General features: G+C 40.7%; 1 protein-coding gene across 2 annotated transcripts in view; it reads left to right on the top strand.

The window, feature by feature from the left end:
* LOC133561018 (endosome/lysosome-associated apoptosis and autophagy regulator family member 2-like) overlaps nucleotides 1-18,781 on the top strand; it is a 45,565-nt gene that overhangs the window by 3,940 nt on the left and 22,844 nt on the right. The window contains exons 2-8 of one of the 2 annotated variants that reach the window (XM_061914143.1): nucleotides 2,036-2,156; nucleotides 10,880-11,069; nucleotides 11,141-11,288; nucleotides 11,357-11,446; nucleotides 13,297-13,402; nucleotides 13,484-13,633; nucleotides 13,744-13,832. In XM_061914143.1, the coding sequence (XP_061770127.1) occupies nucleotides 2,036-2,156; nucleotides 10,880-11,069; nucleotides 11,141-11,288; nucleotides 11,357-11,446; nucleotides 13,297-13,402; nucleotides 13,484-13,633; nucleotides 13,744-13,832 (894 nt within the window). Of the gene's footprint in view, nucleotides 1-2,008; nucleotides 2,157-10,879; nucleotides 11,070-11,140; nucleotides 11,289-11,356; nucleotides 11,447-13,296; nucleotides 13,403-13,483; nucleotides 13,634-13,743; nucleotides 13,833-18,781 lie in introns of both variants that reach the window. The other variant, XM_061914144.1, reaches the window with a different exon arrangement.

Raw genomic sequence — 18,781 nt, forward strand, 5'->3', positions numbered from 1 at the left:
TATTACACTACAAATGGAGCAATAGAAATAGCACTGTTGATAATGAATAATAACAATTAAAGCTGCAAGCAGCGTTGGTCGGGTCCGCCTTTGGCTGCTGCCGGCGCTACTCAAGCCCCGGTCTAAGTCAGACCTACATAGAGGTTTTTGTTTCATGTCTCTACGACATTCCTAACAGAAGTTACAAGCACTTTTATCTGTTTTTTTTCTTAGGGGGCGCTAGAGCGCAATTTTGATTTCTAGGGTTTGATTTTTTTATTAGATGGCAATTTTTGCCAGTCCTGATGTGTGTGTAAGATTTGGTGAGTTTTGAAGCATGGTAAGGGGGTCAAAATACAGATCGGCGTTTCTGGATGTTGTTGATAAATGGCTTTCGATTTGTATAGTAGAGCTTTAACTTGCACTTTGAAGCATTTTAAAGGGGTCAAATTACAGCTCAAAGAGGCAAAAATGACATTTTTGAGGTAACTTTGCACAGGGGTTCTTTGAAGGCACGTAAAATCAAAACCGGAGCACTAATCAAAACTCTGTTCTATACTTTTAATCAGAAGGGTTCAATCTCTCTTCTGTGCGAGTTTGAAGCCGAAATGACAAACTAGCTCAGAGGAGATAATGTTTGAAAAAAGGTGACGGGTGTTTGCAAAACTTTTATTTTTTGAAGGGGTAATTTTTAACTTCCTGTTGATTTTTGCTGAAGGATGTCAATTTTAAAATGTAGGTCTAAGTGAGACCTACATAGAAGTTTTTGTTTCATGTCTTTCCGGCATTCCTACCGGAAGTTACAAGCAGTTTTGTCTGTGTTTTCTTCCTAGAAGCAGTTTTTTCTGTGTTTTATTCCAAAAAAGCGCTAGAGCACAATTTTGAGTTTTTTTATTTATTTATTTATTTATTTTCATTAGATCTAAATTTCTGTGAGTCCTGATGTGTGTGCCAATTTTGCTGAGTTTTGAAGCATTTTCAGGGGGTCAAATTTCAGCTCAAAGAGGCAAAAATTGATTTTTTTTGCGAAAATTTTGTTTTGAAGGGGTTTTTTTCCAACTTCCTGTTGATTTTTGCCCTAGAAGGTAGAATTATGAAATGTAGGTCTAAGTAAGACCTACGTGACAGTTTTTGTTTCATGTCTGTACGACATTCCTAACGGAAGTTACAAGCAGTCTGTTTTTCTTTCCTTCCTAGGGGGCGCTAGCGCGCAATTTTGATTTTTCTGGTTTGGCTGCCTAATAAGTTGGGAAAGCATGCCAGACCGATGTGTGTGTCAAATTTGGTGAGTTTTGAAGCATGTTAAGGGGGTCAAATGAAAGAAAGAATAATATAGGGTCCTTGGCCCATTGCAAAGGACTCCAAAGGAGTCCTTTGCAATGGGCCAAGGACCCTAATAACAATGTGGCCCCCCCGAGTCTTAATATTTTCCCAGCTCTTATAGACCACGACAGTATTTGCAGGCTATCTGCTTGTACTAAGCTAAGCAGAGCAGCTATTTTATTTATTATTTGTGCATTCTGTTCCATTCCACTTCCTCTTTGTGCAATCTCCTGCACAGTTGTTGTCATGTAGATGCCTTTTTCTTTTCTTTTTTTTTTTAATCATCCCCCTTTCCTCTCATCCGTCGCCATGACAACCGGCGTGAGTCATCCGAGAGACCAGCATTATCCTTATCGGTTTTCACCTTTTATTGTCCCTTATTTTTGTGCAAACACGGCAGGTGTTTGGCGGTTGGCGTTGCTGGGGGTTGTCTGGAGGCAGGTGAGGTGGCGAGGCGAGGGTGGGTTTTGTTTACCTCCCCCGGGGGGGGAGGGGATCGGTATCGGTGCAGCGTTTTGTCCATAGGAGACGCAGCAAAACGTCAACAAGAGCACTCTGGGGAATGATTGCCCCCCCCCCTCCCCCTCCGGCAAAAACGTGCATTAAACAAATGGCCTTTATGGCCCATTAGTGCCGGTTGCCACGGCGATCAGGGTCACCCCGTCACAGTCGTGCATTAATGGCTGCGCATGTTCTCTGGTGACAGCTTTAACGACGTCCGTTCTTCCGACAGACGGACTACATCTACCAGTACACCGAGTGCGACACCACGGGGTCACGGTGGCGGGTCGCCATCCCACTCAGTCCTGGTTCCTGCTCTGACCTACCGCCCCCCAGCAGAGGAATGGACTGCTGTGAGTACCACCTGTGATCAATACCACTATGGACTGGACGCTCACTATTATGTTAAATCCACTATGGACTGGACTCTCACTATTATGTTGGATCCATTATGGACTGGACTCTCACTATTATGTTAGATCCACTATTGACTGGACTCTCACTATTATTTTAGACCCACTATGGACTGGACTCTCACTCTACTATTTTAGATCCACTATGGACTGGACTCTCATACTATTATGTTAGATCCACTATGGACTGGACTCTCACTATTATGTTAGATCCATTAGACTCTCACTGTTATGTTAGATCCACTATGGACTGGACTCTCACTATTATGTTAGATCCATTAGACTCTCACTGTTATGTTAGATCCATTATGGACTGGACTCTCAGTATTATGTTAGATCCACTATGGACTGGACTCACACTATTATGTTGGATCCACTATGGACTGGACTCTCACTATTATGTTACATCCATTATGGACTGGACTCTCACTACTATGTTAGATCCACTATGGACTGGACTCTCATACTATTATGTTAGATCCACTATGGACTGGACGCTCACTCTATTATGTTAGATCCACTATGGACTGGACTCTCACTATTATGTTAGTTCCATTAGACTCTCACAATTATGTTAGATCCACTATGGACTGGACTCTCACTGTTATGTTAGATCCACTGTGGACTGGACTCTCACAATATTATGTTAAATCCACTATGGACTGGACTCTCACTATTATGTTGGATCCACTATGGACTGGACTCACACTATTATGTTAGATCCACTATGGACTGGGCTCTCACTATTATGTTAGATCCATTATGGAATGGACTCTCACTATTATGTTGGATCCACTATGGACTGGACTCTCCACTATTATGTTGGATCCACTATGGACTGGACTGTCACTATTATGTTAGATCCACTATGGACTGGACTCACACTATTATGTTAGATCCACTATGGACTGGACTCTCACTATTATGTTAGATCCATTATGGACTGGACTCTCACTATTATGTTAGATCCACTATGGAATGGACTCTCACTATTATGTTGGATCCACTATGGACTGGACTCTCACTATTATGTTAGATCAACTATGGACTGGACTCTCCACTATTATGTTAGATCCACTATGGACTGGACTCTCCACTATTATGTTGGATCCACTATGGACTGGACTCTCACTATTATGTTAGACCCACTATGGACTGGACTCTCACTATTATGTTGGACCCACTATGGACTGGACTCTCACTATTATGTTAAATCCACTATGGACTGGACTCTCACAATATTATGTTAAATCCACTATGGACTGGACTCTCACTATTATGTTAGATCCACTATGGACTGGACTCTCCACTATTATGTTGGATCCACTATGGACTGGACTCTCCACTATTATGTTGGATCCACTATGGACTGGACTCTCACTATTATGTTAGACCCACTATGGACTGGACTCTCACTATTATGTTGGACCCACTATGGACTGGACTCTCACTATTATGTTAAATCCACTATGGACTGGACTCTCACAATATTATGTTAAATCCACTATGGACTGGACTCTCACTATTATGTTGGATCCACTATGGACTGGACTCTCACTATTATGTTAGATCCACTATGGACTGGACTCTCACTATTATGTTAGATCCACTATGGACTGGACTCTCACTATTATGTTGGATCCACTATGGACTGGGCTCCCACTATTATGTTGGATCCACCATGGACTGGACTCTCACTATTATGTTAGATCCACTATGGACTGGACTGTCACTATTATGTTAGATCCACTATGGACTGGACTCTCACTATTATGTTAGATCCACTATGGACTGACTTTCACTATTATGTTAGAATCACTTAGGACTGGACTCTCACTATTATGTTGGATCCACTATGGACTGGACTCTCACTATTATGTTGGATCCACTATGGACTGGACTCTCACTATTATGTTAGATCCATTATGGACTGGACTCTCACTATTATGTTAGATCCATTAGACTCTCACTATTATGTTAGATCCATTATGGACTGGACTCTCACTATTATGTTAGATCCACTATGGACTGGACTCTCACTACTACGTTAGATCCACTATGGACTGGACTCTCATTATTATGTTAGATCCACTATGGACTGGACTCTCAGTATTATGTTAGATCCACTATGGACTAGACTCTCACACTATTATGTTAGATCCACTACGGACTGGACTCTCATACTATTATGTTAAATCCACTATGGACTGGACTCACACTTTTATGTTAAATCCACTCTCACTATTATGTTAGATCCACTATGGACTGGACTCTCACTCTACTATGTTAGATCCACTATGGACTAGACTCTCATACTATTATGTTAGATCCACTATGGACTGGACGCTCACTCTATTATGTTAGATCCACTATGGACTGGACTCTCACTATTATGTGAGTTCCATTAGACTCTCACTATTATGTTAGATCCACTATGGACTGGACTCTCACTATTATGTTGGATCCACTATGGACTGGACTCTCACTGTTATGTTAGATCCACTGTGGACTGGACTCTCACAATATTATGTTAAATCCACTATGGACTGGACTCTCACTATTATGTTAGATCCACTATGGACTGGACTCTCACTATTATGTTAGATCCATTATGGAATGGACTCTCACTATTATGTTGGATCCACTATGGACTGGACTCTCCACTATTATGTTAGATCCACTATGGACTGGACTCTCCACTATTATGTTAGATCCACTATGGACTGGACTGTCACTATTATGTTAGATCCACTATGGACTGGACTCTCACTATTATGTTAGATCCATTATGGACTGGACTCTCACAATTATGTTAGATCCACTATGGAATGGACTCTCACTATTATGTTGGATCCACTATGGACTGGACTCTCACTATTATGTTAGATCCACTATGGAATGGACTCTCACTATTATGTTGGATCCACTATGGACTGGACTCTCACTATTATGTTAGATCAACTATGGACTGGACTCTCCACTATTATGTTAGATCCACTATGGACTGGACTCTCCACTATTATGTTAGATCCACTATGGACTGGACTCTCACTATTATGTTAGACCCACTATGGACTGGACTCTCACTATTATGTTAGACCCCCTATGGACTGGACTCTCACTATTATGTTAAATCCACTATGGACTGGACTCTCACAATATTATGTTAAATCCACTATGGACTGGACTGTCACTATTATGTTAAATCCACTATGGACTGGACTCTCACTATTATGTGGGATTCACTATGGACTGGACTCTCCACTATTATGTTAGACCCACTTGACGTCGTAATAAACTCAGCAAAGGCGAGACCTCCCCCCGAGGCCAAGCAAACCAGATCTGGATCAGCACCACAACCAGATTTGTGTTTTGTTCACTGAAAACTCACATCAAGATGAAAAAACGAGTTCTACTTCACTAGTATTAAACAAGTGAAAGTGAAATCCTGCACCCACACCTTTTGTTTCAACATTTAATTAATAGTTCCTTGTTGGCCTGTGTTGGCCACACCCACCATAAAAGCCAAAGTCATTGGGCTGTTTTTGTGTGTTTTGTCTCTTAATTAGACCAAAATTAATTGGATATTACTTAATTGATCCCAAATGGGAAATAACATTATGAGCGCATTCCAGGGAGAAGGTGTGTCCAATGTGACTATTTACATTCTAGATTGTCACATCAAAAGCTTGGACACGGAAAAATTAAAGCACGCGGGGGCCGTTTTGATATTTTTCATTTTCAAACCATTACAAAATATATGGATTTTTAAAATTTATTTTTCCTTTAGGGGTCCCGGGGACCATAAAGGGTCTCAGTTATTAAAATGTTAAAAATAAGTCAATTTTTTTTTCATTAATTTTTATTTAACGCTTACACTAATTCTCTATATCAACTTTAAGAAAAAAAAAAGGTTTTATGGCTTTTCTGTCAAAAAATCTTTGTTTTTTTAATAGTAGAACTGAAATATGCAGTATTTAGTAATTAGAGCCCTATCCATCCATCCATTTTCTACCGCTTATTCCCTTTTGGGGTTGCGGGGGGCGCTGGCGCCTATCTCAGCTACAATCGGGCGGAAGGCGGGGTACACCCTGGACAAGTCACCACATCATCACAGGGCCAACACAGATAGACAGACAACATTCACACTCACATTCAAACACTAGGGCCAATTTTTAGTGTTGCCAATCAACCTATCCCCAGGTGCATGTCTTTGGAAGTGGGAGGAAGCCCGAGTACCCGGAGGGAACCCACGCACTCACGGGGAGAACATGCAAACTCCACAAAGAAAGATCCCGAGCCTGGATTTGAACCCAGGACTGCAGGACCTTCGTATTGTGAGGCAGACGCACTAACCCCTCTGCCACCGTGAAGCCCTAATTAGAGCCATAAAAGATCAATAATGCAGGACACCATTGATTTTAATTTATTTATATTTTTAATTTATATTTTTGAGGTAATCGCAATGAAAAGATCAATAAAATACCACTAAATATATTTGGGATCCAAGAAGTGCCCCACTCAGAAAGTGATACATTTTTTTAGTTTTTTTTTTTTTTAACTTTCAACACTTAAGTTACGAGATCAACTTCAGATATATCCGTCGATTTTACGTTTTTACTATTATTTAGTTTGTTTTATGCTCTTTTGTCAAAGAAAACTTTGTTTATTTTATGGCAACTACACAATATATGCAATACTTACCACATAAAACATTTTAAAGTGAATTTTTTTTTTACTAATTGGAGCTTTGAAAATAATTCATTATAACATGGATTTTTTTGTCTTTTTTTTTTTTTTTTAGCAATGGCAAAAAAATATGAAACTAATTGATTGATTGAAACTTTTATTAGTATATTGCACAGTACAGTACATATTCCGTACAATTGACCACTAAATGGTAAAATCCCAATAAGTTTTTTAACTTCTTTAAGTCGGGGTCCACGTTAATCAATTCATGGTAAAGATGGTTTTTACAAGGTAAAATAAAGACAAAAGAAAAAAAACTGCCTGCATGGCAGCTTTATGTCAACATTGCAACTTTTTCTTGATAGATTTCACCTCATTCCAATATTTTTTATGTTCTTTTTTATTTTTGCAATAGCATTTCCAGAATGTGTGGGGAGAAAACTATGAATGAACACATGTGGAGTTATGTACTTAACAAAAAAAAAAAGGTAAAATAACTGAAAACATGTTTAATAATCTACTTTCTTCAGAATAGCCATTACTGATTTGCACACTCTTGGCATTCTCTCCATGAGCTTCAAGAGGTAGTCACCTGATACTCTTGATTAGTGGAATTTCTTGTTTTATCAACAGGTTTGGAAGTAAGGAAAACACATTGAATGAGAAGGAGAATTTGGCCTCTACTGTATTTATCATTTAAAGTTACTCACATTTATGCAAAACACTTTCTCCGTATTTCTCCATGTTTGCAGCGTTTTTGGCTGCTTGATATTTCTGATTAATGTATTTCTTTTAATTGCCGCCGGGGCGCTCATTAATTTAAAACCTCTTCTCACTCCGGCGCTTACCAAAGGCATGCGGTAAATGTAGGCCTGCGCTTATAAATTTGAGTGTGATGTAAGGATACCATCATGAAAAGCACATTTAATTAAAAACACATTATTATGGTCTTACTTTTACTTATAAATGAAGTCCATGCGCAGCTCCTTCCGATCAAAAGCATTGATAACTTGTTTATAGAAGTCTTCCTTATCTTTCTTCAGTTTTAAAAATCTCTCTGTTTCGATGGAGATCTTCCTTTATTACCTCCTGCTTCGCTTGAAATTCCAGTTTAGAAAACTGTTTTATTTTAGATATGTAATCCTCCATGTTAAAAGTGCAAGCGAGAGGAAAAAATAAACTCTTGCTGCTTGTTGTCACTTCTTCTGCAGCCGAGTAGTCGCAAGAAGGATCACTAGCGCTCTCTACCACCAGGAGGCGGGAGTCATTTAATGACTCAAATTTGACACACGCAGCTACGGTATATTGATAAAGCATAGTTCTTTTTTTGCGTATTTAATAGCTTGGACCTTAAATCCTACTGAATAGCTCTTAATCTTCTTCCCTTTATGCGATTTAAAATGATTGAAATCAGCCTCCTCCATTTTGAAAATGATGACAGGTGATGGGTCACTCGTGACGTGACGCGTTTGACCCTGTGGAAATTCTAGCCATGAGCTAATTATTTTGCGAAACGAGTTTGACCCGGCGTTAATCCTGAGCCGGCGGTAATACTAAGCATGCGCTAATTATTTTGCAAAGCGACTTTGACTCAGCGGCAATTCAAGAAAATACAGGAATTACAAAAAATTAAGGAGGTCATCAGGGAAAGAAACAAGGCATAAGTCAAACTTTCACTAATTTATTATTCAATGTTTTATCGTTTATACTTCTTATTGCATTGTCCTCAGCGTCTGATGTGGGTGTTCAAGGTGAAGTTGAGAAAGTTATGTGTTGTTGTTCAGCCAGTCTCTTATAGCTTGCTTTAATCTGTGAACACATAACTTCACCTTTAACCCCCCCACCCCCACCCCACACACACACACACACACACACACACACACACACACATCAGAAGCTAATTACAATGCAATATGACGTATAAAAGATAAAACATTGAATATTAAAACAGATAGAAAAGTACAACTTCAGCACAATTGATAATAACTATAGCAACAGCCTTTTAAGCATAAGAGTTGTGTGATAACTAATACATAATTATTTTAACACCTGCCCCCCGGAATTGCAATGCTGTTGAGAACTTGATTTGGTAGGTCCCTAGTTACATCACTGAGGCTGCTTCTGAAGGAAGGGCGGTAATTTCAGCAGCCCCAGTTAGACACAATATATGATTGATTATTCAGAAATGCAAATGTGCTGACACTCGTGATATCGCCCTGTCTCTGCTTTGTCTGCGTCACGGTACTCGATGTTCGCCCTTGGCAGTCAGCAGACCGGGTCTGGACACAAACACCGATACGAGAAGACTCACAATCCAAGATTGCCAGTTGTCCCTTTGCACAGATGGAAAAGTACAACTTCAGCACAATTGATAACAACTATAGTAACAGCCTTTTAAGCATAAGAGTTGTAATAACTGATAATTAATTATTCTAACACCCGCCCCCCGGAATTGCAAATCTGTTAAAAACTTGATTTGGGAGGTCCTTAGTTACATGACTGAGGCTGCTTCTGAAGGAAGGGCGGTAAATTCAGCAGCCCCAGTTAGACACAATACATGATTACCGTATTTTTCGGAGTATAAGTAGTATACAGTAAGTCGCACCTGGAAAAAAACATATATAAGTCGCACTGGAGTATAAGTCGCATTTTTGGGGGGAATTTATTTGATAAAACCCAACACCAAGAATAGACATTTGAAAGGCAATTTAAAATAAATAAAGAATAGTGAACAACAGGCTGAATAAGTGTAGGTTATATGAGGCATAAATAACCAACTGCTATGTTAACCTAACATATTATGGTAAGAGTCATTTAAATAACTATAACATATAGAACATGCTATACCTTTAACAAACAATCTCTCACTCCTAATCCATAAATCCCATCCATCCATCCATCCATCTTCTTCCGCTTATCCGAGGTCGGGTCGCGGGGGCAGCAGCCTAAGCAGGAAAGCCCAGACTTCCCTCTCCCCAGCTACTTCGTCTAGCTCTTCCCGGGGGATCCCGAGGCGTTCCCAGGCCAGCCGGGAGACATAGTCTTCCCAACGTGTCCTGGGTCTTCCCCGTGGCCTCCTACCGGTTGGACGTGCCCTAAACACCTCCTTAGGGAGACGTTCGGGTGGCATCCTAACCAGATGCCCGAACCACCTCATCTGGCTCCTCTCGATGTGGAGGAGCAGCGGCTTTACTTTGAGTTCCTCCCGGATGGCAGAGCTTCTCACCCTATCTCTAAGGGAGAGCCCCGCCACACGGCGGAGGAAACTCATTTCGGCCACTTGTACCCGTGATCTTATACTTTCGGTCATGACCCAAAGCTCATGACCATAGGTGAGGATGGGAACGTAGATCGACTGGTAAATTGAGAGCTTTGCCTTCCGGCTCAGCTCCTTCTTCACCACAACGGATCGGTACAACGTCCGCATTACTGAAGACGCCGCACCGATCCGCCTGTCGATCTCACGATCCACTCTTCCCCAACTCGTGAACAAGACCCATAAATCCCATGAAATCTTATACGTCAAGTCTCTTATGTGAATGAGCTAAATACTATTATTTGATATTTTCCGGCAATGTGTTAATAATTTCACACATAAGTGGCTCTGGAGTTCAAGTGCACCCCCGGCCAAACTATAAAAAAAAAAACTGCGACTTATAGTCCGAAAAATACGGTATTCAGAAATGCAAATGTGCTGACATTCGTGATATCGCCCTGTCTCTGCTTTTTCTCTGCGGTACGGTACGATACGAGACGACTCACAATCCAGGATTGCCAGTTGTCCCGTTGCACGGATAGAAAAGTACAACTTCAGCACAATTGATCATAACTATATCAACGGCCTTTGAAGCATAAGAGTTGTGTGACAATTAATACATGATAAGTCTGTGCAGAAACAAGTGCTGAGGTGTGTATTCGAGTACTAAATTCCTGCTTCCCCCCCCCTTGACACCTCACCGCCCCCGTCTCCGCAGCCTTCACCTGCTCAGCTGGAGAGTTCCTGGAGATGTCCACGCAGTCGTGCACGCCGTGTGCTGCAGGCTCCTACTCGCTGGGCAGCGGCCTCCGCTTTGACCAGTGGGACTCCCTCCCGGCGGGCTTCATCAGCATCGCCAGCTTCCTGAACGCGCGGCCGCACGGCGAGGACACCCAGGCGTGTAACAGGTGATGAAGGCACTTTGACGGCGCACAATCACGTCCATGGCCGTTTCTGAGCGCCACTGTGCCCGCCGCAGCTCCACGTGGACGCCGCAGGGGGTCTACCTGGAGTCCAACAGGGACGAGTGCACGGTGTCGCTGGTGTACGTGGTGCACCTGGAGAAGCAGGGCTCCGTGTCCTTCACCTACCAGTACCCCGACAACAACGTCTTCTTTGAGTTCTACGTAAGCATCAACGCGAGCGCGCGCACGTCCCGCAGTTGTCGTGGCGTAAACACGAAGGCTGCGTTCAGGTCCAGAACGAGCAGTGCCAGGATATGAGCCAGAGCGAGGAGCAGAAGTGGTTGAAGGTCACCAACAACGGAGAATGGGGCACGCATGAAGTGAGTGGAACCCTGATTTCGAACATGCATGCAGTTACAATATTATACATCAGATTTTTCCAGTTTATTATGACAGCATGTCTGAAAAAGAGTAAGCCGAGCTTAATTAATCCCAACTCTTTTCGATTCATAGCAATTTGCGACACATTTGTTTGTCCTCAATAAATGAATATAAATCAATCAATGTTTACTTATATAGCCCTATATCACAAGTGTCTCAAAGGGCTGCACAAGCCACAATGACATCCTCGGTTCAGAGCCCACAAAAGGTCAAGGAAAAACTCACAACCCAATGGGATGTTGATGTGAATGACTATGAGAAACCTTGGGGAGGATCGCAGATGTGGGTGACCCCTCCTCTAGGGGAGACCAGATTCAATAGACGTGGAGTGGGTCTAGCATGATATTGTGAAAGTGCAGTCCATAGTGGATCTAACATAATAGTGAGAGTCCAGTCCATAGTGGATCTAACATAATAGTGAGAGTCCAGTCCACAGTAAATCTAACATAATAGTGTGAGAGTCCAGTCCATAGTGGATTTAACATAATAGTGAGAGTCCAGTCCATAGTGGATCTAACAAACTAGTGAGAGTCCAGTACATAGTGGATCTAACATTATAGTGTGAGAGTCCAGTCCATAGTGGATCTAACATAATAGTAAGAGTCCAGTCCATAGCGGATCTAACATAATAGTAAGAGTCCAGTCCATAGTGGATCTAATATAATAGTGAGAGTCCAGTCCATAGTGGATCTAACATGATAGTGAGAGTCCAGTCGATAGTGGATCTAACATAATAGTGAGAGTCCAGTCCATTGTGGATCTAATAGAATAGTGAGAGTCCAGTCCATAGTGGATCTAACATAATAGTAAGAGTCCAGTCCATAGTGGATCTAACATAGTATTGTGAGAGTCCAGTCCATAATGGATCTAACATAATAGTGAGAGTCCAGTCCATAGTGGATCTAACATAATAGTGAGAGTCCAGTCTATAGTGGATCTAACATAATAGTAAAAATCCAGTCCATAGTGGATCCAACATAATAGTAAGAGTCCAGTCCATAGTGGATCTAACATAATAGTGAGAGTCCAGTCCATAGTGGATCCAACATAATAGTGAGAGTCCAGTCCATAGTGGATCTAAAATAATAGTGAGAGTCCAATCCATAGTGGATTTAACATTATAGTGTGAGAGTCCAGTTCATAGTGGACCTAACATAATAGTGAGAGTCCAGTCCATAGTGGATCTAACATAATAGTGAGAGTCCAGTCCATAGTGGATCTAACATAATAGTGTGAGAGTCCAGTCCATAGTGGATCTAACATAATAGTGTGAGAGTCCAGTCCATAGTGGATTTAACATAATAGTGTGAGAGTCCAGTCTATAGTGGATCTACCTTAATATTGTAAAAGTCCAGTCCATAGTGGACTGGACAGAAGCCCAGAAACTCACTGACCTTTTATACACACACATGAATTACAAACAAACAGGTCACAGGTGAGGATTGGAACCTTGATTAGCCATTCAAACCTGCTGGTGTCAACTTCTGTGCATGTTATCAAAGTCAGTGGGGTATGTCAACTTTCGATCGGGGTCATTTGGGTACTTTCTCTTGTCATTTTGATTTAATAAGAATAAACACAGTTTGCCAATAAATAGCTTCACACAACCATTAAGCATGAGTGGAAGAAAGGTTTTTTGTGTTATCCTTTATATTCTCTGAAGAATGGCCAAGAAATCCGAAACCCTCCCAGGGTATGTCAACTTACGAGCACCACTGTGTGTTGCTGTATGACCTGATTGTGATGACTGGCATTGATGGGAATCAGACCGAGATGACTTGTCTTCTAGATCAGCCTGTGGGCCGGGACCAACATCTTGTACTGGAGAACCACGGGGATCCTGGTGGGCGGGAAGCGGGTCAAACCTGTTCTACTACGGGACATAAACATAGAAGGTACACCCTCCTAAAAAAAAACTCTAAAAGCGTTCAAAATGAAAGTCATTGGAGTGTTTTTTTTTTCTTTTGCCTTTCAAGGTGTCGCCTACGGGTCCGAGTGCTTTCCCTGCAGACCTGGCTGGTTCAGCCCCGCCCCTGGCTCCGCCTCCTGCCAGCCTTGTCCCAGCAACACCTTCTCCAGCCGGGGGTCTCCGTCCTGTTCCCCGTGCCCGGAGAACCACTACTCGCGTACGCAACCTTTCACCTCCTTCATCCTCCAGGAAGTAGACGACCTGGGTAATTACACTCATTAAAATGTCAACATTCCGACTTTCCTCTGCCTCCTCGTCGCCGTCAAGAGGAAGGATGGGCCGAGTGCAAGCTGAAGCTGCCTTGTTCCGAGAAGGACTACTTCCAGATCCACACGGCGTGCGACAACGAAGGCAAGGTCGGCCCAGTTTGTGCACACACACACACTCACACACACTCCGTTTCCATATGAGTTGGGAAATTGTGTTAGAGCAGGGGTCACCAACCTTTCTAAAACCAAGAGCTACTTCTTGGTTACTGATTAATAGGAAGGGCTACCAGTTTGATACACACTTAAATAAATTGCCAGAAATAGCCAATTTGCTCAATTTACCTTTAATAAATAAATCTGGGCGGTATAGCTCGGTTGGTAGAGTGGCCGTGCCAGCAACTTGGGGGTTGCAAGTTCGATTCTCACTTCCGCCATCCTAGTCACTGCCGTTGTGTCTTTGGGCAAGGCACTTTACCCACCTGCTCCCAGTGCCACCCACACTGGTTTAAATGTAATTTAGATATTGGGTTTCACTATGTAAAGCACTTTGAGTCACTAGAGAAAAGCGCTATATAAATATAATTCACTTCACTTCATCTTTATATATATTAAAAAATGGGTATTTCTGTCTGTCATTCCGTCGTATGTTTTTTTTCCTTTTACGGAAGGTGTTTTGTCGAGAATAAATGTGGAAAAAAACACTTAATTGAACGGTTTAAAAGAGGAAAAAAAAGGGAAAAAAATGAAAATTAAAATTTGAAACATAGTTTATCTTCAATTTCGACTCTTTAAAATTCAATATTCAACCCAAAAATATTTTTGAAAAAATTACAAAAATAATTTATGGAACATCATTAGTAATTTTTCCTGATTAAGATTAATTTTAGAATTTTGATGACATGTTTTGAATAGGTTAAAATCCAATCCGCATTTTGTTAGAATATATAACAAATTGGACCAAGCTATATTTCTAACAAAGACAAATCCTTATTTCTTCTAGATTTTCCAGAACAAAAATGTTAAAAGATATTCAAAAGACTTTGAAATAAGATTTAAATTTGATTCTAATGATTTTCTAGATTCGCCAGAATATTTTTGGGGAATTTTAATCATAATAAGTTTGAAGAAATATTTCACAAATATTGTCTGTCGAAAAAAAAGAATTATATTAAAATGTATTTATTATTCTTTACAATAAAAAAAAGAAATTTACTTGAACATTGATTTAAATTGTCAGGAAAGAAGAGGAAGAATTTTAAAAGGTAAAAATGTATATGTGTTTAAAAATACTAAAATCATTTTTAAGGTTGTATTTTTTCTCTAAAATTGTCTTTCTGAAAGTTATAAGAAGCAAAGTAAAAAAATAAATGAATTTATTCAAACAAGTGAAGACCAAGTCTTTAAAATATTTTCTTGGATTTTCAAATTCTATTTGAGTTTTGTCTCTCTTAGAATTAAAAATGTCTGGCAAAGCGAGACCAGCTTGCTAGTAAATAAATACAATTTTAAAAATAGAGGCAGCTCACTGGTAAGTGCTGCTATTTGAGCTTTTTTTAGAACAGGCCAGCGGGCGACTCTTCTGGTCCTTACGGGCGACCTGGTGCCCGCGGGCACCGCGTTGGTGACTCCTGAGTTAGATGTAAATATAAACAGAATACAATGATTTGCAAATCCTTTTCAACCCATATTCAGTTGAATATGCTACAAAGACAACATATTTGATGTTCAAACTCATAAACATTTTTTTTTGTAAATAATCATTAACTTTAGAATTTGATGCCAGCAACACGTGACAAAGAAGTTGGGAAAGGTGGCAACAAATACTGATAAAGTTGAGGAATGCTCATCAAACACTTAATATGGAACATCCCACAGGTGTGCAGGCTAATTGGGAACAGGTGGGTGCCATGATTGGGTATAAAAACAGCTTCTATGAAATGCTAAGTAATTCACAAACAAGGATGGGGCAAGGGTCACCAATTTGAGAGCAAATTGTCGAACAGTTTTAGAACAACATTTCTCAAAGAACTATTGCAAGGAATTTAGGGATTTTACCATTTACGGTCCATGAAATCATCAAAAGGTTCAGAGAATCTGGAGAAATCACTGCACGTAAGCAATGATATTACGGATCTTGCATCAAAAACCGACATCGGTGTGTAAAGGATATCACCACATGGGCTCAGGAACACTTCATAAACCACTGTCAGCAACTAGAGTTGGTCGAAATGCTAAGTAATTCACAAACAAGGATGGGGCCAGGGTCACCAATTTGTAAGCAAATTGTCGAACAGTTTTAGAACAACATTTCTCAAAGAACTATTGCAAGGAATTTAGGGATTTTACCATCTACGGTCCGTAAAATCATCAAAAGGTTCAGAGAATCTGGAGAAAACACTGCATGTAAGCAATGATATTACGGATCTTGCATCAAAAACCGACATCCGTGTGTAAAGGATATCACCACATGGGCTCAGGAACACTTCATAAACCACTGTCAGTAACTGGAGTTGGTCGAAATGCTAAGTAATTCACAAACAAGGATGGGGCGAGGGTCACCACTTTGTAAGCAAATTGTAGAAAATTTTTAGAACAACATTTCTCAAAGAATTATTGCAAGGAAATTAGGGGGTTTTACCATCTACGGTCCGTAAAATCATCAAAAGGTTCAGAGAATCTGGAGAAATCACTGCATGTAAGCAATGATATTACGGATCTTCCATCAAAAACCGACATCAGTGTGTAAAGGATATCACCACATGGGCTCGGGAACACTTCATAAACCACTGTCAGTAACTAGAGTTGGTCAAAATGCTAAGTAATTCACAAACAAGGATGGGGCGAGGGTCACCACTTTGTAAGCAAATTGTCCAACAGTTTTAGAACAACATTTCTCAAAGAACTATTGCAAGGAATTTAGGGATTCTACCATCTACGGTCCGTAAAATCATCAAAAGGTCCAGAAAATCTGGAGAAATCACTGCACGCAAGCAATGATATTACGGATCTTGCACCAAAAACCGACATCAGCGTGTAAAGGATATCACCACATGGGCTCGGGAACACTTCATAAACCACTGTCAGCAACTAGAGTTGGTCGAAATGCTAAGTAATTCACAAACAAGGATGGGGCGAGGGTCACCAATTTGTAAGCGAATTGTAGAACAGTTTTAGAACAACATTTCTCAAAGAACTATTGCAAGGAATTTAGGGATTTTACCATCTACGGTCCATAAAATCATCAAAAGGTTCCGAGAATCTGGAGAAAACGCTGCATGCACGTAAGCAATGATATTACGGATCTTGCATCAAAAACCAACATCGGTGTGTAAAGGATATCACCACATGAGCTCAGGAACACTTCATAAACCACTGTCAGCAACTAGAGTTGGTCGAAATGCTAAGTAATTCACAAACAAGGATGGGGCAAGGGTCACCAATTTGTAAGAAAATTGTAGAACAGTTTTAGAACAACATTTCTCAAAGAACTATTGCAAGGAATTTAGGGATTTTACCATCTACGGTCCGTAAAATCATCAAAAGGTCCAGAGAATCTGGAGAAATCACTGCACACAAGCAATGATATTACGGATCTTGCACCAAAAACCGACATCAGCGTGTAAAGGATATCACCACATGGGCTCGGGAACACTTCATAAACCACTGTCAGCAACTAGAGTTGGTCGAAATGCTGAGTAATTCACAAACAAGGAGGGGGCGAGGGTCACCAATTTGTGAGCAAATTGTCCAACAGTTTTAGAACAACATTTCTCAAAGAACTATTGCAAGGAATTTAGGGATTTTACCATCTACGGTCCGTAAAATCATCAAAAGGTTCCGAGAATCTGGAGAAAACACTGCATGCACGTAAGCAATGATATTACGGATCTTGCATCAAAAACCAACATCGGTGTGTAAAGGATATCACCACATGGGCTCAGGAACACTTCATAAACCACTGTCAGTAACTGGAGTTGGTCGAAATGCTAAGTAATTCACAAACAAGGATGGGGCAAGGGTCACCAATTTGTAAGCAAATTGTAGAACAGTTTTAGAACAACATTTCTCAAAGAACTATTGCAAGGAATTTAGGGATTTTACCATCTACGGTCCGTGAAATCATCAAAAGGTCCAGAGAATCTGCAGAAATCACTGCACGTAAGCAATGATATTACGGATCTTTGAGCCCTCAGGCAGTACTTCATCTAAAACCGACATCAGTGCGTAAAGGATATCACCACATGGGCTCAGGAACACTTCATAAACCACTGTCAGCAACTAGAGTTGGTCGAAATGCTGAGTAATTCACAAACAAGGATGGGGCGAGGGTCACCAATTTGTAAGCAAATTGTCGAACAGTTTTAGAACAACATTTCTCAAAGAACTATTGCAAGGAATTTAGGGATTTTACCATTTACGGTCCATGAAATCATCAAAAGGTTCAGAGAATATGGAGAAAACACTGCACGTAAGCAATGATATTACGGACCTTGCATCAAAAACCGACATCAGTGTGTAAAGGATATCACCACATGGGCTCAGGAACACTTCATAAACCACTGTCAGTAACTGGAGTTGGTCGAAATGCTAAGTAATTCACAAACAAGGATGGGGCGAGGGTCACCAATTTGTAAGCAAATTGTAGAACAGTTTTAGAACAACATTTCTCAAAGAACATATTGCAAGGAATTTAGGGATTTTACCATCTACGGTCCGTAAAATCATCAAAAGGTTCAGAGAATCTGGAGAAAACACTGCACTTAAGCAATGATATTACGGACCTTGCATCAAAAACCGACATCAGCGTGTAAAGGATATCACCACATGGGCTCAGGAACACTTTATAAACCACTATCAGTAACTAGAGTTGGTCGAAATGCTGAGTAATTCACAAACAAGGATGGGGCGAGGGTCACCACTTTGTAAGCAAATTGTAGAAAATTTTTAGAACAACATTTCTCAAAGAACTATTGCAAGAAAATTAGGGGGTTTTACCATCTACGGTCCGTAAAATCATCAAAAGGTTCAGAGAATCTGGAGAAAACACTGCACGTAAGCAATGATATTACGGATATTGCATCAAAAACCGACATCAG

This window comes from Nerophis ophidion, linkage group LG10 (assembly GCF_033978795.1).
Source record: "Nerophis ophidion isolate RoL-2023_Sa linkage group LG10, RoL_Noph_v1.0, whole genome shotgun sequence".
In the NCBI taxonomy this organism is placed as follows: Eukaryota; Metazoa; Chordata; class Actinopteri; order Syngnathiformes; family Syngnathidae; genus Nerophis; species Nerophis ophidion.